This window comes from Setaria viridis, chromosome 1 (genome assembly GCF_005286985.2).
Source record: "Setaria viridis chromosome 1, Setaria_viridis_v4.0, whole genome shotgun sequence".
In the NCBI taxonomy this organism is placed as follows: domain Eukaryota; kingdom Viridiplantae; phylum Streptophyta; class Magnoliopsida; order Poales; family Poaceae; genus Setaria; species Setaria viridis.
The window spans coordinates 2,246,724-2,274,406 of record NC_048263.2 but is presented as its reverse complement, the minus strand read 5'-3'; the positions used below and the strand labels follow the sequence as shown (position 1 = coordinate 2,274,406).

At 43.8% G+C, this 27,683-nt stretch overlaps 3 protein-coding genes across 7 annotated transcripts; 2 read left to right on the top strand and 1 right to left on the bottom strand.

The window, feature by feature from the left end:
* Nucleotides 1-881: 881 nt before the first annotated feature.
* LOC117848045 (probable LRR receptor-like serine/threonine-protein kinase At1g53440) lies at nucleotides 882-13,202 on the top strand. 4 transcript variants are annotated; one of them, XM_034729360.2, is made up of 24 exons: nucleotides 882-1,329; nucleotides 2,588-2,756; nucleotides 2,893-2,964; nucleotides 3,039-3,107; nucleotides 3,193-3,264; nucleotides 3,369-3,440; nucleotides 3,893-3,964; nucleotides 4,041-4,112; nucleotides 4,223-4,294; nucleotides 4,404-4,475; nucleotides 4,558-4,629; nucleotides 4,916-4,987; nucleotides 5,127-5,204; nucleotides 5,367-5,426; nucleotides 5,504-5,542; nucleotides 5,653-5,702; nucleotides 5,800-6,170; nucleotides 6,587-6,782; nucleotides 6,892-7,026; nucleotides 10,081-10,235; nucleotides 10,816-11,026; nucleotides 11,170-11,395; nucleotides 11,822-11,972; nucleotides 12,172-13,202. In XM_034729360.2, the coding sequence occupies exons 1-24, from the start codon at nucleotides 972-974 to the stop codon at nucleotides 12,541-12,543; spliced, it is 3,288 nt and encodes a 1,095-aa protein (XP_034585251.1). In that variant the 5' UTR covers nucleotides 882-971; the 3' UTR covers nucleotides 12,544-13,202. The 4 variants fall into 4 exon arrangements, with proteins under 4 accessions (XP_034585251.1, XP_034585244.1, XP_072150396.1 ...); XM_034729353.2 differs by having other exon boundaries at nucleotides 11,161-11,395; XM_072294295.1 differs by having other exon boundaries at nucleotides 882-1,348; nucleotides 11,161-11,395.
* Nucleotides 7,033-9,069, top strand: LOC117848063 (uncharacterized). 2 transcript variants are annotated; one of them, XM_034729382.1, is made up of 3 exons: nucleotides 7,033-8,327; nucleotides 8,409-8,611; nucleotides 8,711-9,069. In XM_034729382.1, exons 1-3 carry the CDS (start codon nucleotides 7,713-7,715, stop codon nucleotides 8,730-8,732), a joined length of 840 nt encoding a protein of 279 aa, XP_034585273.1. In that variant the 5' UTR covers nucleotides 7,033-7,712; the 3' UTR covers nucleotides 8,733-9,069. The 2 variants fall into 2 exon arrangements, with proteins under 2 accessions (XP_034585273.1, XP_034585267.1); XM_034729376.1 differs by having other exon boundaries at nucleotides 7,033-8,611.
* Nucleotides 13,203-23,731: 10,529 nt separating the features above from the next.
* LOC117841428 (aquaporin NIP1-1) lies at nucleotides 23,732-26,461 on the bottom strand. Its single transcript, XM_034721786.2, has 4 exons — nucleotides 26,197-26,461; nucleotides 25,209-25,631; nucleotides 24,994-25,055; nucleotides 23,732-24,327 (listed from the first exon to the last, which is right to left on the bottom strand). Exons 1-4 carry the CDS (start codon nucleotides 26,320-26,322, stop codon nucleotides 24,102-24,104), a joined length of 837 nt encoding a protein of 278 aa, XP_034577677.1. The 5' UTR covers nucleotides 26,323-26,461; the 3' UTR covers nucleotides 23,732-24,101.
* Nucleotides 26,462-27,683: the final 1,222 nt, after the last annotated feature.

Genomic DNA, 27,683 nt, shown 5'->3' with positions numbered 1-27,683 from the left:
ATCCCAAAATGCAAAAAAGATCTATTTGTAGCACGCATGAACTAGAGCACGAATTGTTCAAACTAAAGGAGTCTCAACTAATTAAAGAGAAAACACAAAATATTTACATGGAGTGCAATGTAACTTTGCGGTTTTCCATGGCTTGGAAGCGTTTGATGATGTTATTGTCTTCATGATTTGCAAGGAAATTATTCCTGCTCAATAAACGTCACCAACCAATCGTTCAAGTATGGTTCTCTCATCCTATTTCTCACCAACTTGTTCTTCACGACGAAAATACTCTCTCAATTGAGTACTAGTTGCTCTTACTACTTATAAATCGAGACCGCAAAGTTAAATTGTATTCCATCTAAATGTATCATAGCCATCTAAATCGTGTTTTTTTTGAAATAATGTATGCACATTGTGTTAGAAAAACAAACAAATGAGATACATCAAGATTATCGATTTTGATAAGTTTACGAGCCAAAGCTACCACAAACTTTTACTCCATCCGTTCCAAATTGTAGGTCGTTTTAGCTTTTCTAGGTGCATAGTTTTTGCTATGCATCTAAATATAACGTATGTCTGGATGCATATAAACATCTATGAACTTAGAAAAGTCAAAACGACTTACGATTTGAAACGGAGCGGTAATATTTATGCTTCTCAAAAATTACTGACCCGTGCATTTGCTCGAGTCAACGGATTAGCATACACAAAAACAATGCCCACCTCCCTACACTAGCAGCTGCCACCGCAGAGGAAGAGGGCCCTGTCCATACCGGCACGCGACACGGGCTTTGAACAACCTGTCTGACACGAGGCAGAAGAGGAGAGTAAATTAAGGTCCAGGTGTTTAGCACGCTTGCACACTATTAAACACCGAGGGCGTGACATGACAGCACCGGCGCAGGGAGGTTGGTACACTACCGGGTCCGTTCACCGGCGGTGGTGGCGTGCGTGCATCCAATTCCAATCTCCAGTGCCCAATGCGAGCCCAAAAGAATCCGAGGTCAAATCCCGAGGCGGCGGCGCCTGGGCAAAACCAGCAGAGCCTTGCCGTGGAACGAGAGGCTTCAGTGGCTCTGGCTCACACACAGACCTCGCGTCGGCGTCGCCTGCCTACGCGCGAGCTCGCTCGGCTAGTAGCCGCGTCACCTTCCTCCTCTGCAGTCGCAGCGACGACAGCTAGCGAGGAGAGGAGAGGGAGAGAAGGGGAGGTGATGGGCCCCGCCCGCGGCGGCGACATGGCCCGCGTTCGCCTCCTCCTCCTGCTCCTCCTGGGCCTCGGCTGCAGCAATGGCGGCCGATGCTCTTCGGCGCAGACGCTGCTGCCGCCGCAAGAAGGTGAGGTGCAGGACATGCTGTGAGTTCTTTTTTTTTTTGCCCCCTCTCTGTTCCTTCAGCTTCGGAGTTCCGCTCTTGTTCTCGGATCTACTCATTGTTTTTTACCCCTCGGTGCGCGGTAGGGTTTTTCTTTTTTGGCAACTCTGGGGATGTGTCAATTGAGCTAAAAATGCATCAAATCGTACTATTGCGATAACGCATGATTTTGAGCATTTTTCGTAAACCACCGGTTTTGCATTTTTCTGGTGAACGGCTGTTTCTCAACCAAGGGGCCGGCAGGGATACTGCTTATGAATGGATTAAGAGACCAGCGCTAGGCAAGGGCACATCACGTAATTGCTGATAAGGTGATCAAGCAAGAACTGACGGTGAAGTTGTCGTATCTCTGTATTTTCACTTTACAAAGCGCTTGAAGCTTGTGCACAACCTGGCCTAGCTTTTCCATACTGTGTTTGGACTTTGGAGTGTGCACCCCACTTCCGGTAGCAGGCCGGGCGGCCAATTGTTTTGCATCGATGCTGCTGTAGACTGTGGTTTTGGTGCCGTCACGCCACGCCTCTCTTCTCTCTGGCCGGATGAACTCCATCAACTTTCTGCTATGCTTGCCCTTGAACTCGCGCCACCAAATGATTTTGTTTTGGTGATACAAAAAATCTCGGTAAACTGTTAAACAAACAGGACCTGAACAAAAAAAAAAACCCTTTTGCGTGATCGTTCTGCAGATAATTTCCTACTACTCTGATCTGCTACTGAAAATCTACTCTGTTCAGTGATTAGACTACTCTCTACCACGAACAGGGAGCAGATGCAAATCGTCGTCGCTATTTATTAGGATCATTGGCGCAAAACAGTAGTACTAGCTCTAACTCACTGTGCCTTGTCGTCATGTCGAAGCTCTCTATCCTAATCGAGATTAGGTTAGTTCCTTACTTGCCGAGCGAGCCAAATAAACAAACGCTATCAGGCGAGAAAAAAAATTCTCACCTTTGACGTTTGACTGCGGTCCGAGTTCGCCTTCGAGAGTCCAAGCCGTGGGGCATGACGATGGCTGCTGGCAGGTGGCTGGCGGCCGACTTGCTCTGGTTCGATGGGTGGGTGGTGCCCGCCAAGTGTTTGACGAAGTGGCTGGGTCGCATGCCGGCCGCTTGCGTCGAGGTGTGCGGAGCTGGCAAGATGCGTTAGTGTCGGTAATCTACCGCTCAAGCGATGGCCGTGACTTGGCACTTGGCTGAAATCTGAATTGTCATTGCCTTTCCAGTTGAAGCACTCAAAGGTATAGCGAACAAGCTTAACAAGACGGATTGGGATTTCAGTGTTGATCCATGCAGCGCATCAGGAAACTGGATCAATTCCGATGGATTTCTTTTCAGTAATGTGACATGTGATTGTTCGTTCAAGAACCGCACAGAGTGTCATATCATCAGCCTGTAAGACATGCCCCCAATGTTCTGCTAATTTCTTTGCTCTGAGATGGTTCTCATCCAGAATTCTTCAATATAGTTCTACTGTCCTTCATTAAAGCTGAATTTTGTTGCATTATGCCTTTTTTCATGCGTATCATAGGGAGCTTATGCGGCAGAATCTTAGTGGAGTTCTACCGGAGGAAGTTGTCAACCTTACTTATCTGCGATATCTGTAAGTTCATCAAGCTACCTGAGTTTCATGATATTCGCTGTAAATAAGGACAACAAAGTTTGCATTCCTTGCAGTGACTTGTCACGCAACTTCATTCAAGGACCAATTCCAGCATCATGGGGTGACCTACCTGTTTATAATCTGTATGTCTTGCACTGCCCCCATCAATTTGTCAGAAGTAGGCATGTAAGTGTGTGTCCTTTATTCAGCATTCTGGTTAAACTACAGGTCTCTCCAGGGAAATCGTATATCTGGAACACTACCTAAGGAACTTGGACGCATGCCCTTGTTGAAATCTTTGTGAGTTGTTTCTGTACTCCCATTGGATGTACCTGCAACATGCCGGAGGTACAACCGAAAGACAAGAAGAGCTAACTATAGTAACCTTCAAACAATTTCCGCAGGCAGCTAGAAGGCAATGAGATTGAGGGTCCTATTCCACCAGAGCTGGGTAACATCAGCACTTTGGAGAGATTGTAAGCCCTTGTTTCCGATTGTCAAAGTTCTTGAGCCGAGTCCTTCTATTTTAATCCATTGCTAGATCTTCATCTGTGGAAGTTCTTTTAATTACATTACTGTTAACCTGTGATGACTGAGGCCAAGGTACCTAGAATTGAGTTGGCAGTTTTTTTAATCTTTTTTAAGAAAATCTGGAGCAACATTGAATCTTTTTACCTAGTAACATCAATGTATCATTGATGTTTAAGTGTTCCTCTATAATTTATATGTCAGTTACCATAACCAAACTGTAAGGATTTAGCATAACCAAAATGTAAGAAATCCTCCTTTGTTTTTGTTTCCTTTGACACGCTGGTAAGTGACATTGATTCCAAATATCAAGATTGCTTCTTGAAATGAAATTTATTATTACTTTGGCACTTTTTCTTGTGCAAAGTTTCTTGAAGCATTGCTCATTTTTCTCTTACAGTTTCATTTCTGCAAATAACATCACAGGAGAGTTGCCCTCAACCTTTTCCAGGCTGACAAATATGACAGATTTGTATGTCCCATTCATATTCGCTATATAAAGTCTTCCTTCCCAAACAAGTTCTAACTTTTCATTCAAACAATTGCAGTCGTGTTGATGGAAACCGTATTTCAGGGAAAATACCTAGTTTCATAAAGAACTGGCAGAGCGTCAACAGAATGTTAGTTTTGCTCTGATCTAAAACATTTGATAATCTTCAACTGAAGTGAATTAGAAATGTTTTCTTCATTTACTCTTATCGACATATTAATCAGTCTCTTCATTTTCCAGTGATATGCAGGGTACCTCGATGAGTGGGCCTATTCCTCCAGAAATTTCCTTGTTGAAGAACTTGACAGAACTGTATGAACATTCCACATAATGCATTATTGTTATACTAATGTTTTTATCTTGTACTGGGAGTTTGGTACTTAAAGAGGAATGTGATTAACCAAAGGTAATGCATCATCAGGAGAGTGACTGATTTGAGTGGACCAAGCATGAAATTTCCTCCCTTACAAAATGCATTGCACCTCACGGAAGTGTGAGTTTATGTTTCTGTGATTTTTAAACAGGCCACCTAGTAATCCTTTCCACTAGAATATTGAATTCCCTATACGTTACAGGGTCCTACGAAATTGCTCCATATATGGTGAAATACCTTCTTACCTTGGACGAATGCAGTATCTGAAAGTCTTGTAAGTAATATGCTTTGATTAGTCACTTTCAAGATTAGAATTTCTGTTTGTTTAATTTCTCCATTTGCAAAGGTTCAATCACCAATATGTGTATAACAAAAAAAAAGATTTATATGTTGCATGTACTAGTTCTTGGGTTAACATGAGTAATGCTCATGTGCACCCATTTCTATTGTCGGGTACACATTTTATTGTTCTGTGAATGTACCTTAACCATCAGTAATTCTTTCATGCACGTCACAAAAATCCCTGATTATGTAATTACTATAAACTGTACTAATTTCAGGGATATAAGCTTCAACAAGTTGACAGGCCAAGTTCCAGCAAATTTTGGAGGAATGATGGCACTGCAATATTTGTGAGATAATCGTTCTGTGAGATTATTATTTTAACTTCCAACTTTTTTCTTGATGTTTTTAACAAATGGCTTTCTATCCTGTGTTAAGTGTCACCTTTAATTTTCCAATGGAACCTCATTTCAATTTGAAAACTATTAGGTACCTGACTGACAATATGCTGACTGGAGATTTGCCTGCTTGGATGTTGAAAAACAAGGCAAGCAATAAAGTAAACATGTGCGTATTCTGCAACTTAGTGATTTCTATGGACAGACCATATGCATTCATATGTTGCTTCTGTACATGACACTTTGTAACTATTTAAAACATGACAAGCATTCCAATTCCCCTTTCATCTTGTTCGATTTCTTATTCCATGACAATTATTAATCTTTACAGGGATATATCATATAATAACTTCACGGGTAACCCTCCTTCTGAGTGTCAGCAAGCAAATGTGTATGTAAATTTCAAAGATCCTCGCATACAATTACTTTATGTTTCACGGTGATGCTTACATGCTCTTGTGATTACAGAAATATGGTGTCAAGTTTTTCATCTTCAAATGACAATTCGTAAGATCCTGCTCAGAAATATGCAGAAAACATTTTCAATTTCTATCATCAAAATGTCCAGGAAAGAAAAGAAAGTCTGAAATGGTTTACGTTTATTTGATTTTTGCAAGATTGCAGTCATGTTTAAGAAAGAATCTTCCTTGCATGGGCAAATCACACTGTAAGTTTACTTACACAGAACAGATTGATCAGTCCTCATGTTGATAACAGAATTCAGACATCTAACAGTACTGAATATTTAATTCAAATATATTCAGATTCCAACTTATTCATCAACTGTGGTGGCAAAACTGTTGTTGTCAATGGGGTGACCTATAAGGATGACTCATATCAAATAGGAACATCAAGTTTTGTGTTATCCGATGATAAGAAATGGGCATATAGTAGTACTGGTGATTTTGTGGGTAATGAGAATGCTGACTACATTGCTAGAAACACATCGAAGCTGACCATGGCTTACCCAGAGCTGTACACTGAAGCTCGCCTCTCACCTCTCTCACTGAAATACTATGGCCTTTGCATGGAGAATGGTGAATATACGGTGAAGCTTCATTTTGCTGAGATTGTGTTCACAGACGATCATACTTACTCCAGCAACGGCAAGCGTGTTTTCGATGTCTTCATCCAGGTAAAAGTGTCTCTGGCTTTTGCTGTTTCCAGCCTATTATAATCAGGCTGGTGTCTTTGTTTTCGTTGTACCACTTCTCTTGTTTGACACACTTGCCTCTGGTCAGTTAAGTCATGGATTGGCGATTATAATCTGAAACATTTGATAAAATTATGAAATCGTGAACATCAGAAGTTGGATATGAGATTGCAAGTAAACTAACATGTAAAAGTTTTTATTTGTTCGATGAGCTTATTTTTTTTGTTGGTTTAACTTGTTGTTGTAACAACTACTCTTGAAAGAGTGTTATATTCCTGCCTGAATTTACAACCTTCAAATGAATTTGTTTGATCCTACTTGACAAGTTTGCAGAATACAAATAGAGGATTCCTTTGTTTTCTAATGCATTATTGCCTCAAATTTGCAATAACCTTCAGGGTGCTAAAGTTCTGGGGGATTTCAACATCAAAGATGAGGCTGGCGGTGCTCATCGTGCGATCACCAAAACTTTTGCAGCCAACATCACAGACAATACACTGGAAATTCACCTCTACTGGGGAGGCAAAGGCACCACAGCGATACCCTACCGCGGCGTGTACGGTCCATTGATCTCAGCCATATCAGTGACACAGAGTGAGTGCTTCACACAGTCCATATCTGTTGCCAATGTTTAGGCTCGATTTTTTGAAAAAGGGAGAACCTTGTCAGAACCATATCTTATTAATTATATGCTTGGGTACAGCACGCAGGAACCACCATGGAGTCTCTATTGGAGTGGTGATTGCCATCGTGATTGCTGTGACATGCTTGGTTATCATACTTATGTTCATAGCTTTCTATTTCAAAGTCTTCCAGAGGAAGAACGCGAAAGGAAAAGGTGAGTTCGTCGTCTTATTCTAAGCCACAGTCGTTTTCAGTACATACATAGTATATGATGTGGTTGAACATGCTCCGTATTAGTTTTTTATTTTTGTAAGTATTGCATGTGTCTTTAATTTTTTTTTCTAATTAGCTATTGAAACCAGAAAGACATTTTTTCTCTTTCCCTTTTTGATCGGAGTCACGGACCTTTGGTACACCGTGCACACTGTGTGTTTGTCAATTTTCTCATGGATAGGGGTTTCTTTGCATGTTTCACCACGTTCAACTTCACTTGTCCAATGTTACCCCAAATTCGCTTTCACTCGGGTAAAAGTAAAACCTAACCCCTCAGTCCCACATTGCCGCCGCCGCCGCCGCCGTCTCATCAGTCATCACCCTTCAAGAATCCCCGTCACAGGTCACAGCTTTCTTCGTATCCAAGCGCCGCCGCAATCTCAGAGACGCCCACGCCACCCTCAATTGGGCGCCGCCTCCTGGAGGTTGCCGAGGTCCCCGTCGCCTGAGGCCCGCACAAACGCAGCCGAGCCTCCCGGGCCCAGCGGTGACTCCACCCTGCCACTCCCCACTTGCCGCCGCGCCGTCGGTCCCCTGGTCACCCGTCACCCGTGACCGCGACCTGCCTATCCGGCCGCCCAAATTCTGGAGCCTCGGAAGAGGAAACTCTCCTGTGCAACTCGGGAGATGTCTTGGTTCGAGATACCGGAACCCATAGTCAAGCTGGAGTTGGGTGGGGTAAACTACGGGCTGTGGGCATTGGTAACGAGGATCACTCTCCAAGCCCGTGGTCTCTGGGGGCACATCACCGGCGAGAGTGCCTGTCCTCCTGCCCCTGTCCCTCCTCCCCAGCCACAGGCTAATGCTGCTAAGGAGGTCGTCGATGCTGCCAATAAGGCTTTCAAGGACTATCAGAGCGCTCTTGATGCATACAAGCAGTGGGATGTCGACGACGCCCGTGCCATGCTCATCCTGCTTCACAGTGTCGAGGCCAACATCACCCACCTGCAGCCGGAGAGCGCCCAGCAGATGTGGGCGCACCTTAAGCAGCTCTACCAGCCAGTTGTCGACACCATCCATTACTCTGTGCTGCAGCAGCTCCAGACACTTAAGCAGAATGACGATACTGTGGAAGCCTTTTTCGACCGGTTCATGGATCTTTGGTGCAAGCTCAATTCATTGGTCCCACTCCCAGATGTATGTCGAGGATGTGCTTGCTGCGTGAAGCGCCATCAGCACGATGACAAACACTGTCTCTACGAGTTTCTCATCCGGCTTCGGCCAGAGTTTGAGCCTGCCAAGGTTCGGTTGTTGAGCTGTTCTCCTCTACCGTCTGTGATCAAGGCACGTAACACCCTTATTGATGAGGAGATTTGGCTCCAGAGCACTGCTCCTGTTATTACTCCTGCTGAGAAGAAGAATAATAAGAAGAAGAAACGTAGTGGAGGTCGCCCCAATTTGAGGTCTTCTGAACCTTCTGAAGGTTCTTCATCGCTGTCCCAGAATGAGGTTGCACAGATGGTTAACCAGTTTCAATGCCTAACTCACCAGGGGTCATCAGGGTCTACCAATCTTCCTCACTCCAGGTACTCCCACTCCTAAGGGTGCTGTGCAGTTGTTATCTGTTGGTCATCTTGCTAATCATGGTTTTGCTGGTTTTGACTCCGCGTCCTGTTCTTTTGCAGGAACTTTAGGCATCAATCATGATTGGGATTGATCGTTGTAGATTATCAGCTCCTTTACATCCTTGATGGACACAACCTTTTATCCACTTCTGCAATGTCCATGCCAACTGCCACCGCCTCTGCCACCAGTTTCCCTGATAGTTTAGGAGTTAGGACACCATGTGGATCGTGCCTATTGTAGTTAGTATTTTGGGGTGTCGTTGCCTTGCTTATCATGCGTTCTTGACACTTCCATGGTTGTTAATTTTTCTAGTGATTCCATATCTACTCATCATCTCGATCTGGTTAACTCTAATGTATATGCATCTGGTCCTTTAAGGATGATAAAAAATTCACAATTATTATGTGATTTTCGTTTATGATTGCTCTTGTTTTACGTAGGCTTACTTCTTGATGAAGATGTCAATCCATGACCATTTATCGTTCTTGCTACTACGATTTCACTCATTAGAATAATTTAAATAATTAACATTTTGAATGGCGAAAGTTGACCATATTTGTATCCATATTTCTTATGCAAATTTTACTAGAAATATGGTAGATATTGTTAGTACTACAGGTAAATTTACGCCATAGCCATATCTCATCTAATATGATAGTTGAATAAAATGCATAGTAACTATCAATATGTCACCCGTGGTACTCTCTGCACATGGTGCCTTGTTTGAGCAATTCCTTCTGGCATCATTCTTGTTAGTTTATTTTTTTTAAGTTCTTTCTACTTCCAATCCCGATCTGTTTCAACATAAGAAAAATGTTTTTATGTATAACAATTATACAAAAAATACTGTTGATTCTTCGCTGGATAATAATTGAAGATCGCATTGACTTTTTTGTCTTGCAGTTTTAAATATTAGTGGTGTTTTTCTTGGTTGGGCTCATGCTTTGTGGTATGAGTATTTGTAGTGCACTGAAAGTCCAATATTCCCTCTTATTTCACATTTAGAACATTTATGATGTTCCTAGCACAGTTGGGTGATCCAATGTAATCTAGTTGTTTTCAATCTGATTGTAACACACTGTATTTCTTCCCACAAAAAGGACAATCTTGTCTTATGATTGTGAATTAGGGAAGGCTTCACATTTACGTAATGAGCTAATCTCAATGTTCAACTTGTATGACGGCTGTTTGGCCTATCTTAAGGTTAAACTTGTCAGGCCCATAAAGCTTAGTTGTAGCTGAAAATAAGTTTGTTCCATATTTCTAAGGTAATTTGTATGTGCTATGTGCAATGAGTTATTTTATGCCATAATTTAAGCTTGGATAAATAAATTTTATATTCATCAGGTATTTAAAAATTTAAATCACTTCTGTAGTTCTGTATTTATGCCCTGATGTGTTCATATTTTACTGTCATGTGTCATCACAGGTAGACATTCCTTCTACAAAGGAAGGAAAACTAATACTTCAGAGCTTCAAACACGGGCACAGTATTTTTTTAGCATGAAAGAGATCGAATCTGCAACAAGACATTTTGACCCTGCTAATAAAATAGGCGAGGGTGGCTTTGGACCTGTTTACAAGGTAAAAACTATGAACTTTATCCCCTTCCTTCTGGTGGCATGGAAAAAATAATTTACTTCATTACCTTGCGCACTTTCACCTAAACTGCATGAATTTTCCACATCAGGGACCATGCTTGAATTTGATTACTTGTGAAGCAACGAAATTACAGTGTTTTACTTGATCACCAACTTTAACCGCATGAGAATGTCTAGTTTTTGTGTGTTGCTGAGTACTACAACATATTGCGAAGTACTAATCCTTCTTCCTGATCATCGATACTGTTGGTAGTTTTGGTGACATTAGAAAACCAAAGCAATGCTAATTTCATGACATTAGTTGGGAACCCTTTTTTTCCCAAAAAAAAAGATGGTCAATTTGTTAACTGTTTGCAAGGTAAACAACTCACATCGACATGCTCGTAGGGTTAAGATAACAATGAATATATCTGGAAATAATAATAAAGGCTGATCAGCTCATTTATATCTGTGAAACAAGGATTTTGGTTTAGTGCCTCTTTTTTCCCTCTCCTTTATTGAACATCTATGCGATTGTTTCAGAGTTATCTGGAAATAAATCATACGCTGATCTTTTGCTTCAGGGTACACTGTCAGATGGTACTACAGTTGCAGTAAAAAAGCTGTCTTCAAAGTCGAGCCAAGGAAATCGTGAGTTTTTAAACGAGATAGGAATAATATCTGCTCTAAGGCATCCAAATCTTGTGAGGCTCTTTGGTTGTTGTATTGATGGGGATCAGCTTCTGCTCATATATGAATTCTTGGAAAATAATAGTCTTGGTCGTGCACTTTTTGGTAAGCCCTCATAAATTCTGGTAGCATTTGTTCAGTTGTAGTTCTTGATCTGGAATGAATTTGTCTTACAGTTAATTAGTTAAAAACTCAAAGCTAGTAAGTGCATTCTGTTCGAATAACAAGGCATTTCTTAGGTCGCTCAGAACATCAGTTGAAATTAGACTGGCCAACAAGGTACAGCATCTGCCTTGGAACTGCGAAAGGCCTATTCTATCTCCATGAAGAGTCTACATTAAAAATCGTCCACAGAGATATTAAACCATCAAATATTCTTCTTGATGAAAAGCTGCAGCCAAAAATATCAGATTTTGGCTTGGCTAAACTGAATGATGACTGTGGCCGAGTGAGCACTCGGATTGCTGGAACTGTGTAAGCTTTCTCTCTAGTGCCTGTGGTTCTTTAATTTTCTAGTGTGATTGAATTGCTTAACCTTTTTTTTTAAAACGTCTCGGGTTGCTGGAGTAACATATTTCTCTGCATGCTGTCCACAAATACAAGGGATTCTGAGTTTGTCCTATGTCTCCTAAGTTTGACCCAATTTATGGAGAACATTCTACCACATGAAAGACGTAATCTATGGAAATGTATTTCATAATGGAGCTAATCATGCTCATTCGATACCATAGATACTATTGTTCTTTTCTATAAACTTGGTCAAATTTAGAATAGTTTGACTTAGGACAAACTTAGAATCCCGTATATTTGTGGAGGGAGGGAGTAGGATTTTTTATACTTACATGTGAAATCAATGCCTTCTATATCTGATGGTATTTTTTGTGATTCTTGTTGTGTCAGTGGTTATATGGCACCTGAATATGCCACAAGAGGATGCTTGACACGCAAAGCAGATGTCTACAGCTATGGAGTGGTGGCACTAGAGATTGTTAGTGGCATGAGCAATATAAATAGCATGTCTAATGAAGAATATCTGCATCTTCTTGATTGGGTATGACATCTTTCTGCTGTTTTTTCTTGTCTTTTAGGACTCAATTTCCGCAATTAACACAATAAAGCTTAATTTAATCTTACTTGTCAAAGTTATTTAGAACTCTGTGTAGTCTGTAAAGCCGCTGTTAAACTTTCATAGTTGGGCTGATTGTATGTTCAAGTAGTTGCTTTACTAAATTTGTTTTCGTCAACCTCAGGCCGAAAGGTTGAAGCAGCAAGGGAAGCTGCTAGAAATGGTGGACCAGCGTCTTGGTTCCGAGTACTCGCAAGAACAGGCACTGAGGCTGCTGAACATAGCTCTTCTTTGTACAAACACGTCACCAACCCAGCGGCCAAGAATGTCTTCAGTGGTGAAGATGCTTTGCGGTCAGATCCCCATCGAGGTTGTACCTGATGACGATGATCTAAGTGAAGACTTGCGACTCAACATCGCCCGGTCCCACAGCTCCATGAATAACAGCAAAACAGATTGGTCCGAGATGCCATCAAGCGATCCGTCGATCTTGCTCCACAACAGCAAGGACAGTGGCTACCTCCCGTCTTCGAGCTCCTCTTCTCTGAAGCTATGAGCTGCATTGCCAGGGCCCAGGGGTAGCTAGGCAGCAAGGTTGATGGTATCGGCAATTTTTTTGGCCCGATGCAGCCGTTGTACAGAGCAAGCATTTGGTTCGATGCTTCCAGTTCGATTGTGTTGATGTTGCTCGTCAATTGTCATTCAGGATTGCCATCCACAGCCAGTTGCAATTGATCATAGCATTACATCGACATATTTGTAATCTGGCGCCACGTTTTTTGGCTTCAAAGTCAAGATTTGTACAAGTTGTCCGGAGGATCTGATTGAGTTCTGCCAAAACAGAGTGGAACTCAGCGCCCGGCGGTACAGAGATGTGCGGATGTGTTACGCATATTGCCCTTCTTAAGGAAGTGCATTGACCATGCTGATGGGTATCGTGTGATCATACCGTCAGGCATCGAGGCAGGAGCTCGAATGGAGTATGCATCTGTCTGCCCTGAGTGACCTTCATATCCAGAAAAATGGATTGTACAAATTAATGAATCCGAAAGCGCTAATCTGGTAGCAAGAGTATGTTATTTTCTAGGATATGGGCTAACAATTTACCATAAATTTGGTTCTCCATCTTGTGTGACTTATTTAGACCGATCATGTTGTGTCCTAACGGGGCAAATGATTTACTGATGAGTTATGTGGCCGTTCTCTTTCAAGTAACTAATATAAAACTTTACATTTACGAGGAATTGCAGAATTCCCTCACAGTTTTGCGTCGAAAAAGAGGTACTGCAGGCCTCCACCTGTGGGATGCAATGGTAGAGATCACAGGTGTGCCATTTTGCCCCAGTTAGTATAAAGTTGAACTAAATCCTAAAATTTCCTAGAGCGATCTTCTTTAGAAGATAGTTTTGGGATTGATTGATAGCTAACACCAAAGAAAATTGGTCTTTGTTACATTGTTTATTAATTATTACTCGCTCAATTGTGTACGTGCAATTTTCTCTTGTCCAGGATATAAGCTCACTACCGGAAACATGAACGTTGCCGAGTGTAAAATCTTTGCCGAGTGCTTTCTGTTGGGTACTCGGCAAACACACCGTTTGCCGAGTGTATACTAGCAGACACTCGGCATAAATAATACACTCGGCAAACCACAGCTTTGCCGAGTGTCGCAAATAAGACACTCGGCAAACATCCACACGACACTCGGCAACGATTTGACACTCGGTAAATCTCCAGCACTTGGCTCGCACGTGCGCCGTCCGTTAGGGGAGTGGGCTGGCCGTTAGTACTTTGCCGAGTGTCCTTTATATGTAACGAATCTGTTTTACAGGAGGAGGAATGACACTTTGCTGAGTGTTAACAAAGAGGCCAATTTCTGTTAATCTATGACTACTTTGCCGAGTGTATCAACACAACACTCGGCAAAGGTGCCATAAAAGCTGGCGCGGAAGCGTCTTCTTTGCCGAGTGCCACGAAACCGACACTCGGGAAACACTAAAAGTTCGCCGAATGTCATAAGTACGACACTCGGCAAAATTTGAATCTTCGCCGAGTGTTTGTGAAACGGCACTCGGCAACATTTAGACTCTTCGCCGAGTGTCGGGACGGAGGCACTCGGCAAAACGTCAACATTTGCCGAGTGTTCTTCCATCTGGCACTCGGCAAAAGCGCCGTTACCGTGACAGTCCGTCAACACCTTTTTGCCGAGTGTTTTGTTTTGCTGAGTGTTTTTTGGCACTCGGCAAAGCGTTTGTCGATTGTCGAGTGCCCGACGTTTGACACTCGGCAAATCCACTGTTTGTCGAGGAAAAGTTCGCCGAGTCCAATTCACCGAGTGTTACACTCGGCAAACTTTTTGCCGAGTGTTTTGGGCCTTCGCCGAGTGCTTGGGGCACTCAGCAAACGTCCTGTTTCCGGTAGTGGCTTGCCTTCCTTGTCATGTTGTTCTTGATGTTTCCATGCTTTGTCAGTGCTTTAAGCTTGGTGAACATCTAGTCCCCGATAGTTCTAGTGATTCCATGTCTACCTTTTGACCTGATTAATCTGATGTATGGGCATCTGCTCCATTTGAGTTGAAGGATAATAGCATTTATTATGTGATATTTGTTGATGACTATTCTTGTTTTACATTGTTTTATTTCTTCACTAAGCATTCAAGTCCTTACCATTTATTGTTCTTTTGCTACCAGGATTTACACTCATCGGCATGAGTACTTGGGATAAAATAACATTTTGAATGGAAAATTTCTGTACCGTATTCACATCTATATTTACCCACGAATTCAAACACAAATAGGATAGAAACTAGAAATCCACACGAATTCACATCTATATGAGAGAACTCTGTTTAGGACTTGTATTCTATGCGGTCTTGTAACGTTGTTCGTGACTATATAATGAAATACCCGGCGCCTTCTAGGGTGAAGCCGTTCCATTGTTTATCACACCCAAAACAACCCCATATTAGCATTGCAGTTATGCAGTTGTAAACTCCAGAGAAACAGTCGCATGTTTGTACTTTATATATAAGCACACAATGCATGTTAATGGAAAACAAATACTCCCTCCGTTCCAAATTATAAGTCGTTTTGGATTTTTTAGATTCATAGATTTTGCTATGCACTTAGATGTACCTTATGTCTAAATCCAGAATAATATCTATGAATCTGGAAAAGTTAAAATGACCTATAATTTGGGACGGAGGGAGGAGAAAATAGAACAAGCTGATAATCCAATGTGGATCACCTACAGTGGAGGACAAGGCTGATAAAATTACATGTCAAATTAAACAGAGTCACTCAACCTATTGAGTAATGAGCTACATGATTGATACATGGACCACTCAACCTGTGTTTGCGGTCAACGTAACAGACGAGATATTGGTCAAGGTTGCAGGGCCTGGCATGGGGAACTACCTTGTGATTTTCTTCAAGGCCAAACTCGTGCGGCGGCTCAGCTTTCCTACTCTTGGGATGATAGATACTGAACTTCCGACTGAGCTGATAATGGTAGCCCAGGTACATCGCATCAGCAACAACGGAGGGGAATGTCCTGGTGGAGACGAGCATGCAGTGTGTCATGCCGATGAATGCCGCGTAGCGCCCAAGGCTCCTCACAGGTATGATCGTCCTCCCAGCAATGTCCACCTCTGACACCTCAATGCGGCCAGTGACACCACCAACCGTGAATTGCTCCGTCTGATTGTTGGCTCCCCTGCCACCATGAGCATCCTCCCGTCATCACTCCCTGGTTGCTCGCTGGCGCTGGTTGACTATTTCCACCAGCTGAGGCAGTGGCCCCAGCTCCACCAGAAAGATGGACCCCTCCGGGGAGGCGACATAGCAGCGCCCTCCTTGGGACAGCAAGGAATGGATCAGAACCCTACCCATCATCGAGTGATGATACGCCTGGCCTTGGTTCACCAGCGTCCAGTGTGCATCACCGGGTTTGGCGAAGATGATGTTGGATAGATTGTCCCTCAGGCAGAGCACGATGGTGAGCACCGAGCGCTCGGAAGATTCGGCGAGGAGGCGCCGCGGCCGTGCTGGTGTCATCAGCCCCTCAGATCCGTGGGTGCTGAATGAAATTCTGCAATGCGGTTAGTTGTGGAACAAGAGCTTCGTGGGAAGGTTGGTGGCGGCGGCGGAAGCAGGGAGGAGGGGGGAGGGAGGCGACGGGTTTAGGTTTTAGGTCTAGGATGGAGAAATTTGCGATTTCAGCATTGTCATTTGCAAATTAATAAGACCAGGTGGACGAATTTTCCATCCAAACAAACTTTTCATAAATCAAAGCAACTTGAAATTGGTGGAAATGATCAAGTAGTGGGCATCGCTAGAATATCATCCCGTACTTCGCCAAAATGCTACTCTATTTATGAAACTGCTAATTCTTTTTTGTGCTTGTACATAAAATTTTTGGACCTTCAGACATTTTCCTTTTTAATACGGACGTGGCTAATTTACGGGGCCGTAAATTAGCCCGTCCGTACGGCCGGCCTTAATTAGGAAACCACCTAATGGAGGGACTTCCTTTTTTGGCATATTAGCCATTTTGGTTCCTCTACGCGGCCCGACGGCACCCACACAACACAGCATGCTGCGCAGCACTTCTGGCACCAAGAACCATACACAGTTTCCAATTTAGTACTATACTCCTATACCTATAAGGACAATAGTGCACACTGCACACGTATTATTGCTATCTTCTCTTGAGCCACTTTATAGCACATGATATTCATTCTACCAAGATGGAGGCAATTCACCAATGCCCCATTAAAGAAATCCGGTCACGTGCTCAACTTAATATACCTACCCTAAAATAAATTACTGAACAATACTTCAACTAACTAATAACGGTACTAACAGTACTTTGCTCATTACAATCAACAATATGATACTGTGTATTCGCATTATATTACAAGCAAAAAAGATGTTCATAAACGATGTCTGCAAATTTGCTTCCCTTCCCGGCCACTTCATGGCATGCAATGCGTTGAAGAATAGCATGTCAGTAATCACAATGGAGCAAATCCATGTATTTTACTTAGTAAATTCCTGTCCGTGTTCCATCAACAGAGGTACATATGCTTCTCAATTCAGCACCCCAAAACATACGCTTCTATTCTATATCATGTTAATAGAAAAGATTACTACGAGGATCCACAACACTTTCAAAACATGAAGGACCCACGGATAATCTCAAATGATAATACTTTGCCGCTACTATGCTTACTAAGAAGGTTATGTCAACATTGGAACCAACTGCTGCTAAGAAATCTTACTTTGGCTACTAAAATAAAATGAAGAACAATAACATGCCAAATTAAAAATAATAATTTGCCCAACTAATAACAGTACTTTGCCTAACTAATAACAATACTTTGCCTATCTAAGTACAGCAATTTGCCTAACCTATTTTTTCCAAGTGCCTAGACCAAAAGGTAAACAAAAAGTAGTTACGGCTTGGCAAGGGTAAACCAACCATGAAACTCCTGTCCATATTTCCTAGAACCGTAACTTTGCCTAACAAAGTACATTGTTTTGCTTATCCATAACTATAAAATTGAATAATCGGAACCATATTATTGCCTACTGAACCATGTTGTTTTGGAAAATTGGGCTAGTTACACCAGCATAGCTCGATGACAGACATAGCAAAATGGTGGGCTTGTTACTCACACCAAAACAATTTCACCAAGATCAAAACACAGTAACAGAACTATGATTAGGTTCAGCTGTACATTATGGATAGATAGTGCTTTTCACAAATATTTGATGTGTATCAAGAAATGCAAAATTAAAAAAAATCCTCCATAAATCACATGACCCAAGAAAATGTAGGTTACCTACAAAATTTATACTAATTGCAGAATGAAAAATCGTGTAGAAACTATTAAGATATTGATATGTAAGAGGTGGTCCTATTGAAGAACATGATTATTTTCTAAAATGGAAAAACGTACTACTTTGGAAGCAAAATGTTCAATCCAGGGGGTATATAAATACATACTCTTTCGATGAATGAAAAAAAAAACCAAAAAAGTGGCCAGGATTGAGATTCTACACCCCTGTTTGGTTGCCACCAGAATATGCCTAGCCGCAGCTCCGGTCGCACCTAAGCTGCAGCAAACGAATCGTCAGCCAAGCTTTTGGCGTGCCACGACGCAAAAATGAACTGAGCTGCTGCTTGTTTTCTTCGGCATGCCTAAGCTACAACATGAAGCAAACATAGTACGGCATCCTGCTGCTGGGGCGTGGTGGCCTGCGATGCGGTGATGGCAAGAACTAAATAGACCTTACTTATAACCCAACCTAAATAGTAAAAGATGGCAGCCATGAACTGATAAAAAAAAGGACATGTGATTGCTATTCATAAACCTCTACTCTTTAAATCCGACGAAACTGACTATTAACTTCCAGATTGAGAATATATGTCAGCTAGAAAAAAAAACACAGTGGTAGGTTTGGGTAATATAGTTACCTGGAACCCACATCCCTCTCCACTTGTAGGAATGTGAATAGGGTGCCGAAGGCAAAGGGCAAAGGCAACAAATATGGATAGATTCCAGGATGCATGCGATCAATTCGGTGAAGACAAAAATAAAGTTTCAGCTGAACTAGTGTTCTTTATATCATCTCAGATATACTACCTCCGGTTCATTTTATTTGTCGTTTCCGACAAACAATTTGAACTGGCTGCAGGCCAAAATTCTTGTCCGCAGCATCAAATATAATGATCCGGAGGTAGTATTAGGTAATAGCTCAAACTTGGGCCAAAAAGCAGCGTGACAATCACAGCAAAGTCTAGATCAACAGATATACATCTCAAACCTGCAGATACATATCGAATCAAGGTTAACTGATCCTAGTAGATCACAGGACAAAAGCAGAACATGGAGAGTGAACGAACGATCCAACAAATACGATTTGGCCATTGACCAGGCTATTTATAGTAGAAACGAATTCAGGTTATGGTAACCCAATTAGGATATGCAAAACTGAGGATCAAAACTGTACTGAAAACCTTTTCAAAAAAAAAAACTGTACTGAAAGCGTGGTTTTCTAGCTAATATATGTGTTGCAAAATGCACCAAGAAAAAATTGAATCAACAAAAATGGTAGATCATCGTAACACAAAAAAATGCTGACAAGAATATGTAATTTTCTTATCCATTTCACACAAGTTACCTACAAAATTAAAAAAAAAGCAAAATCATCCAAAATGCTAAGAAGGTAAAGTTACTCTGCAACCCATGGAATTCATTCATCAGTAACCAGTATCAAATAGTTGAAGGAAAAGAGTGTGTTTGGAACAAGTGGAAAAGAGAAATCCTAAAGAGAATTTAGTACATTGATAACTGACCTTTGGGAGAACAATTCACCCAAGTTGGTTTACATAACTATTTTGGAGCTTCTTTTGCAGAACCAAAGTGAACTCTTTTGCTGGCCTGCAATATGAAAGGAACTGACACACACATAAAGCTAAACTGTTAAGCTACAAACTCTTAACTTATACATTGTAGATTATTATGGAATAACTGCCAAAATTATAGATCATACAACAAAACTTGCTTATCCATGGTTGCTAAATTGGTATATTACACAGCTTGCAAGGCTTCATTGTAGGACCTAAATTGCTTAATTATATTATTATCCAATTATGGATCAGAAGTAAATGACCAATGGATTGAACTAATATGCGAGAAGTAATAATATAGAACAAAAACATGTACCCTTATTTCACATCATCAACTCTACTTGCTGGAGCCAGTGGTCTAATTATCCGACCCGATTTTGCAAAGAAAAAGGTTATAATAAGCAAGTTTCTGGAAACTCATAAACAACCACATATATAGCACAGCTTGCAATCTATGTAACACAAGCTAGTGCCCAATAGGCCTTGAGCTAATTAACACACAATCTAGATGTTCAAATGAATTGCAAACCACATGAATTAGAGAGGCAGGACAATTTAATTTTATATGCAACCATTTCTTACAGTAAACCACCGTAAACTGAAATCAGAAGAAATAGGGCAGCAAGACTTGAGCACACCTTCGATATTGACAAGACCTGAGCAAAAAGCTAACCCTTTACTTAGGTTAGTTCCAAGTCCACCCTTTTCTATTAGTTTATCAACCATCTTATTAGAATAGAGCAATCCTGGCAAAAAAAAAAAAGTATAGAGCAAGCACAAGTGTACTTGTTTGAGTAGAGGAATTACAAAGTGAACTACGGGTATACATTGACCTTGTTCTGCCAAATATCCTACATCAAATTCCTAACCTCACTACACCTCAGACAATCAAATCAATTAAGCTTTGTAATCGAATCAGTACAACTCTCGCAATACCTCTTCAGTGGTACCGTGGGAGAGCTGAGCAAAAGGGATTAGAGTAGTAGAAAAGCTATGGGCTATCTGACCTAGAAAATGAATCAGCTGCGAACTAGGAGGCGGGGGATGGTGCTGTGAATCGAACTGCAGCCAGCAGCAGCCATCCCGACCCAAACCCTAGACTAAGCTTCGGGGGAGATGGCGGCTTGCCGTTGACCGCATGGGAAGAGCTGGGCATTGTAGAGGATGCTCCGCCCCTCCGCGCTGCACGGCCGCCGCTCGTCGCTCCGGTAGCATTTGTGGGCAGTGGTGGCTCGCCGTTGACCGCATGGAGGAGGCGGTGTAGCACTAGATCCTTAGCGACCTTGGGGCGTCGCGCCACGCCCGCCGCACCACACGTCGCCGGCAGCGACGGAGATGCTCTCCACCCGGCGCCATTCCCCAATGAGAGAGAGAGAGAGAGAGAGCGCTTCGGGAGATGACAGGCAAAGCGGAGAAGAAATGGGACGGTGTGTTAATTGTGTGGACCCCACTTGCGGATGAGACGAGAGGCAGCAATGCTCGGGAAGATTTAACTATTTGCGACTTTACGGATGACGCTTATTCGTTTGCTATTTTTGCGTGGGCTTCTACGTGAATCAAACAACGCTACAAAATGGCAAAATTGGCATTTTTATCGACGTGTCACGCTACATCCTCACGCCAGCGTGGATAAGATTCGGGAAAAGATCAGCTTGCCCTCCCCTTATCCTCTCTCTCCTGCCACTGATGTGTGGGGCCCGCACGTCAGGTTCACCTTCAACCTCCGGTGAATCCGCATGGTCGATGCCGCCGGTGAATCCGTTCACGGTGAAGGCGGCGTTCATCCGGTACTAGAACCGGAAGGTGCGCAGCAACCGCCCGCACCCGGCCTTCTTCTTCGCCAAGCTCTCCCCGCTCTCGGCCCCCGACGCCGCCGCGTTCTCCACCCTCGCCTCCGCGGGGAAGCTGGCCTCCCGCATCCGCGACTTCTGCGCGGCGGCGTTGCTGCTCTGCCCCTCGACCCCCGCGGCATCCTGGTCGGCATCGTCCTCTTCCGGCGGTGGCGCCGGCTCCGCGGCGCCATTCAAGAACTACGAGAACGGCAACTTCAGCAGCTACGGAAACAGCGGCGGCGGCGGCGCAGACCAGTTCGCGGCGTACTCGAGCGGGAAGAGCGGCCCCGTCGACTCGTTCAAGCGCTACGGCAAGGGCTCGCTGGGGTGGAACGACTCCTTCACCAACTACGAGGCGGGGGGCAACGTCGGGACGTCCAGCTTCAGCTCGTACACCACCGGCGCCACCGGTGGTGCCGGGGAGTTCGCTAGGTATGCCGGGCAGACCAACACGGTGGCGGCGACCTTCGCCACCTACGACACCGATGGCAACGGGCGCGCGCACGAGTTCACGGCGTACGCGCAGGACGCTAACTTAGGCGTGGAGAGCTTCACCAGCTACGGCAAGGCCGCGAACGCCGCCGGCGAGTCCTTCAAGACCAACGGCAACAGCTCCCGCCTCTTCGGGCGCTCGGCAGGAGGTTGAAGGTAACTGACGTGCGGGTCCCACACATCAGTGGCAGGAAAGAGAGGGGATAAGGGGAGGGCAAGCTGATCTTTTCCTGAGCCTTGTCCACGCTGGCGTGAGGAGCTGGCATGAGGACGTGACGTGACACGTCGATATAAATATGTAGAAGCTTATGTAAAAATGGCAAATGTTCATCTGACAAGGATCGGACCGGTCGTTCCGGTGAACAAAACACGGCCGGCATTATTTTTTTTAATACAGTGACAGCTCTCTAAAAAAAATAATGTAAGGATTTTATTCATTTCATGGTCAGCGTGCAGCGAACAGACCATTATGCCCCTACCTAGATTTGAACCAACAGATTTTCTTCCTTTCTTTTGTTTCTCTCACCACGCTCGCTCTCTCGCACAAGAACGACGCGCGGTTCGGCGGCCACTGCTCAACGCCATGTCGCACGGGGGCTCTGACGGCAGCCACCGGAGCCTCCTCAGCTGGGTGAACAAAACGTGCAACGCCGGGGAAGGTTAATTCTACAGGAAAGTTTAAGCCATCCTCGTACCCCAGACAAGTTAGGGCCACCTTGCATTTTACTCATATGTATATGTAACTATCCATTTGTCATCACCGGTGCTGTTAGGGTCTCAGAAAACTATCCTGCTTGGTTTGAGCAATTGCCTGTCATCATTTCAGTTGGTTTCATTGTTAGTGCTCTCTATTAACAACCCTGATCTCTTTGCTCACAGTTTCACAACAGACAAATGGTTGGTGCTATGATACTTAATAAACACAAAAGGTTGCTGTTTTATCTCTTCGCCGAGTAATATTGAAAATCGCGTTGTTTTTATTGCCAACTATCTGGAAAATATTTACAGTGTCTGGTGCCGAGTTCATGCTTTGGTGGTTCGACTTAGTTCAAGGGCTGTTTTGCCTACCTTAAGGTTAAGTTGTCAGGCTTAGTTTGCGGGGTGCCAAAAATCATTAATTTGTAGCACATAGTTTGTGGTGTGCCACAAATTTGTTTCTACCTTGAACGTAGCTCTCCTTTGTACAAACACATCCCCAACCCAGTGGCCAAGAATGACTTCGGTGGTGAAGATGATTTGCGGTCTGATTCCCATGGAGGTCAGACCTGATGGTGGCAAGTGAAGACTTGCGACTCAACATCTCCCACTGTATTCCAATGCGCTTATCTGGTAATAGGATCTTTGATGTTTAGAAAACAATTGGCCTAAAAGAATGTTTATAAAACAACAATCAATATGTTTAGAACACCAACAAATTGAATAACAATCTATCACAAACTTGTTGCTCAAACTCGTGTAACTCATTGAGGTCGGTCATGTTGTATCCTCATCGAAATCGTGTTGATTTGGCCGCAAGATGTGGCAGATGATCAACTCATGAGTTTTGTCGCCGTTCTCTTCCTAGTTTGTAGATAGCAAATATATACCTTGCTTTTGCAGGAATTGCAGAACACCCCACGGTTTTGCGTCGAAAAGAGACGGGGAATGCAATTGCAGACAAACACAGGAGTTTTATTTCATACTACTGCAGTTCTTCAGAAAATAGATTTGGGATCGATTGATTGGCTAGCACAGTAACGCTAAAGAAAACAGGTGCAGTAATCACTTGAGCGTGTGAAGTCGTTATTTGCAGTATTGCACAGGACCTGAACCTGTTGCACAACTGCACCAGCCACATTTCTTTAGTTTTCTGAAGCAGATAATGTAAGTCAAGCAGGACACTGCAACATCTGCAGTCACAATTCTTGCAGATTCGGGCTTTGCTCCGTAGGTTCCAGAATCAGAATGTGAGGCCATTTGGTGATACTCAAAACAAACATAGCAGAACACAAACAAGAAAAAGAATAACAACACGAGCATGGGGATATATCCCACCAACATTGATTAACTGGGTTATGGAAACAGGCGTACATGGACACTGCCACATTCACGGGGTGACCAACTAAACTAGAGTTCGAAGCAAACCATAGTCCCGTGGTGCATCCATAACCATCTGATCAAACCCTTTTCATCCCCATCCACTCACACTGTCACACACACTCACAGAACAGAGATACAGCATATACTCTCACAGGTGAATATTAGATTACTGAAATACCCCCGGCACAGGTGAATAATAGGCCTGCCACATCAGCATGATTACTTGAGCACTCTGATCATCTCGCATCCATCGCACGGCTCGCGGTTAATTTAGCTGCTGCTGGTGGTGGAGTGATCAGGAGGAGGCGGAGTTCATCCTGTTCATGCTCTTGAGGAAGGAGGTGCTCTTGGTGATCTCGCGGAGGGGCTTGTTGGTGAAGCGGATCAGGTTGTAGGCCCACGCCCCCGCCACGGCCCCCACCACCGGGCCCACCACGTACACCCAGATGGACCGGTACTGCCCGCTCACCAGCGCCGGGCCCACGCTCCGGGCCGGGTTCATCGACGCGCCGGACACGGGCCTGGCCACAAGACAGACAGATGGGGTACATGCGTCATGAAAAGCTTTTCCTTGTTTTTTTCCCCCACTCTTGGAAGTCATTCAAGCAGAAAAATACAAATATAGTGTGAAGAAATTAGACCTTTCCAAAATTCAAAGTATTACTAGTAGCACACTAGAATTACTAGTACTAGTGAACAAAAAAAAGACACCTTACGCTATACTTTTCCACAGGTCAGTCAGGGCCGAAGCGCCACGATTCTATTGGGTTGGGCCGGTCAGTGTTCACAAAGAGAGCAGCAGTATTAAGTTCACATTAATGGCTGCGCACCGGTCATCACCAACCACACTCAAAGCTGCTCCTGCTAGGACGCCATGACTCTCCTCACATGACGGTCTTTATGGCTCCATTAAACCCTGCTACCGACAGCGACACCCACAACAAATCCCTTTTTCTCTTTTTGTTTCTTTTCTTTGACTTGGGAAAAAGAACACACTACTACTGCTATGAGGTTGCAATTTTGTGTGCAGTGTGAAAAGTTAAAAAGTCTAGAACTTCAAAGTTATTCTCAGTGACAAGTGAGCTGATGTCATTCTAGTTCATGCAAAATTCCAACTACGGATTAGTAATTAATTAACTCGTAGTAAATATTTTGAGCTGCTGTCATGGAAGTGAGCGAGTATTTACCCGGCAATGAGCACGTTGAGCAGGATGGTTGCGCCCACGGCCAGCCCTGCCAGCTCCCCGATCTGCATGCACATCACAAACAGGCGCTTCATCAGATTTTTTAATAATTCAGGAGGTTAGTTACTGAGTCAATTGCTTTATCTAGGAGTTCATTTGTTTCGTAATTTATTTACGGCGAATGCAAAACAAAACAGAAAACAAGAAAGAAAACTTACGGCTCTGTTGTCGGTGGCGACGCCGGAGATGACGAACATGAGGTAGAAGGTGGTGATGATCTCGAGGACGAGCGACTGCACGTCGGATCCCGTCGGGAGCGTCCCGGGGAAGTGCTCGTGGCGGCCGCCGAACATGAGCCGGAGCGTGCCGGAGGCGAGCGTGGCGCCGAGCATCTGCGCCAGCACGTACGCGGGGAGCTGCCGCCACGGGAAGCGGCCGCAGGTGGCGAAGGCGAAGGTGACGGCGGGGTTGAAGTGGGCGCCGGAGATGTGGCCGACGGCGTACACCATCACCATGACGGCGAGCCCCCACACGATGGCCACGCCCGGGAACGTGATCTGCCCGTTCCTGCTCGCGTTGATCGTCACCGCGCCGCACCCCGCGAAGATGAGGAAGTAGGTGCCGAAGATCTCCGCGATGATCTGCACGGATAGTGCTAATTAATTTGGTTTACTAATTCCTTCAGGAATCAGGATAATTAACAACCATGGGCACTAGCAATCTAGCATCATTATCGCCCTAAATCTTTGTGTTTGACGTGATGTGACTATGTTCACTACTACTATTGTTCATGGCATTTCGTGACTTCATTTTGTTTTTGTCCTCACTCTAGATGCGGACAGGGCAGGGATTGGGTGGGAGCTAGCTAACATCTGGGTGTGACATGACATGCTACTAAACTCTTTTTAAGGATGTGCCAGTTTTGCACGCCATGCACACTCCAGCCTAACTGCATGCAACGCCCCTGAATCAGGGGCACTTAGTTGGCATGCTACGAATGGTCGTCGGATCTACAAGAAACAAAACCCTGACTTGATAAATCTGAGCATCACAATGCAGGGCAACGAGGACGACCATGGAACTTGCGATCGATCTCGGAGACGAAACATCTTTTTGCCGAGGTATGGACTGGGGTAAAGGGAGGAAGACGACGACGAAGAAGAAGAACAGGAGGCCAGGGCAAGAACCGAGTCCTGTTGACCTCACCTTCTGGATGAAGGGGACGGAGAGGGCGGCGCAGCCCTGGTCGGTGGCGAACTCCTCCTTCCTCCCCTCCTCCATGGCCCTCTGGTCGCGAGCTCCGTTCGTGGAGTTGTCGCCGCCTCCGGCCATCTCTCTCTCTCTATCCTTGCTATGCTTGTACGCTGTACCCGCACGGATTCAGATGGGCGCAGGAGGAGCAGAGCACGGCGGAGTGAACAGATGAGGGGGGGAGAGAGAGAGCAGCGTGCGATGGTGTTTGGCCGATGACCCGGGCGCCTATTTATTGGCGCCAAGCCCAGCCCGCTCCTCCTCCTCCTCTTGCCCCCCATCCCCGCTCGTCGCTATCGCTTTCCATGCCGTTTCGATTGACTCGGCCTCCTGGTTGGTGGGGGCGTCTTGCTTTTTTTTACTTTTTTTTTAACTGTGATGAGGGAGGTAATTAGAGCTAATTATCCAGAGATTACCGTGCAGAGTTTAATGCTTGCGGTGGGAAAAAGTAATCTGGATCAAGAGGCGCGACCCGAGGGCTGAAATGACGAACTGAATACCTACTAGAGGGGAAGAAAAACAATTTTGTTTTTGCGTAACAAAACATAGCCTTATCTCAGAAGCACTCCTGTTTTGTCGGTAAATCTTATCTCACAAATAAAAGCCTGGCAGCTCCAGATTTACTCTGTTCCAGTACTCTGTTCAAGTACTTTTTTAAAAAAAATAAATATTGTATATTCTTTCGCCTCAAATATCTTTTGTATGACAATTGTAACCTGTAGCACTAATCATCTTTCAGATTACTGCTTATATAGTCCCTGCATCCTCAAATAATTTGACAATATCAATAACTTTAAAAATATTAATTTAGAAACATGATGATCAATTAATCATATGAGTAGATCTAGGGCTCCGAAGAACTGCTTTCTTAATATAGCAAGTTTATTGGATTTATTTGCGAATACACCAGAGAAAAATACAATGCTAGCTATGTTTACCAAAGCTCGTGTCATGTCCAAGTATTTCTGACAGAAGGGACTGTTGAAAGTTGGAAGGGATTCAAAGAATGAATACGAGGATTCTCTTTATTGATTGAATGAATGGTGTGGTTACACATTTATAAAGGGGAAAGTTTGGGCATCATATCTCTTGTCCACTACAATTATCTCTAATATTAATTGATCATTAATAAATATTTCACAACACTCTCCCTTAATCAATTAGCTCCTTATAAGTTTCATGTAATCCTTGATCAATCATCTTTGATCACGAATATGATTTAGCTTTAGAGGGCCAAACAAATTCAGTAACATAAATCTCATTGTCATCATCGTTCGAGCTATCGGAATCATATTCAATAGCATGCATGTTAGACCGACGAGACTTGAAGCTATCTTTTTCCTTAGCAATCCTAAGTTCCATTGTCGAAGCCTTCATGAGTACTTGTGCAATGGTATGAAGCTCAAAACCCACTAGCCGATCCCTAATAGACGATTTTAAAC

What these genes read in the sequence shown, in the direction of transcription:
- LOC117848063 (XM_034729376.1), top strand. Translation starts at nt 7,713, where the DNA reads ATGTCTTGGTTCGAGATACCGGAACCCATAGTCAAGCTGGAGTTGGGT. An exon ending in ACCAATCTTCCTCACTCCAG is followed by an intron (nt 8,612 to 8,710) that starts GTACTCCCACTC and finishes GTTCTTTTGCAG; the next exon opens with GAACTTTAGGCATCAATCAT.
- LOC117848045 (XM_034729353.2), top strand. Translation starts at nt 972, where the DNA reads ATGCGAGCCCAAAAGAATCCGAGGTCAAATCCCGAGGCGGCGGCGCCT. An exon ending in GACCTACCTGTTTATAATCT is followed by an intron (nt 3,108 to 3,192) that starts GTATGTCTTGCA and finishes GTTAAACTACAG; the next exon opens with GTCTCTCCAGGGAAATCGTA. An exon ending in ATGCCCTTGTTGAAATCTTT is followed by an intron (nt 3,265 to 3,368) that starts GTGAGTTGTTTC and finishes CAATTTCCGCAG; the next exon opens with GCAGCTAGAAGGCAATGAGA.
- LOC117841428 (XM_034721786.2), bottom strand. Translation starts at nt 26,322, where the DNA reads ATGGCCGGAGGCGGCGACAACTCCACGAACGGAGCTCGCGACCAGAGG. An exon ending in TCGCCACCGACAACAGAGCC is followed by an intron (nt 25,056 to 25,208) that starts GTAAGTTTTCTT and finishes ATGTGCATGCAG; the next exon opens with ATCGGGGAGCTGGCAGGGCT. An exon ending in CTCAACGTGCTCATTGCCGG is followed by an intron (nt 24,328 to 24,993) that starts GTAAATACTCGC and finishes TCTTGTGGCCAG; the next exon opens with GCCCGTGTCCGGCGCGTCGA.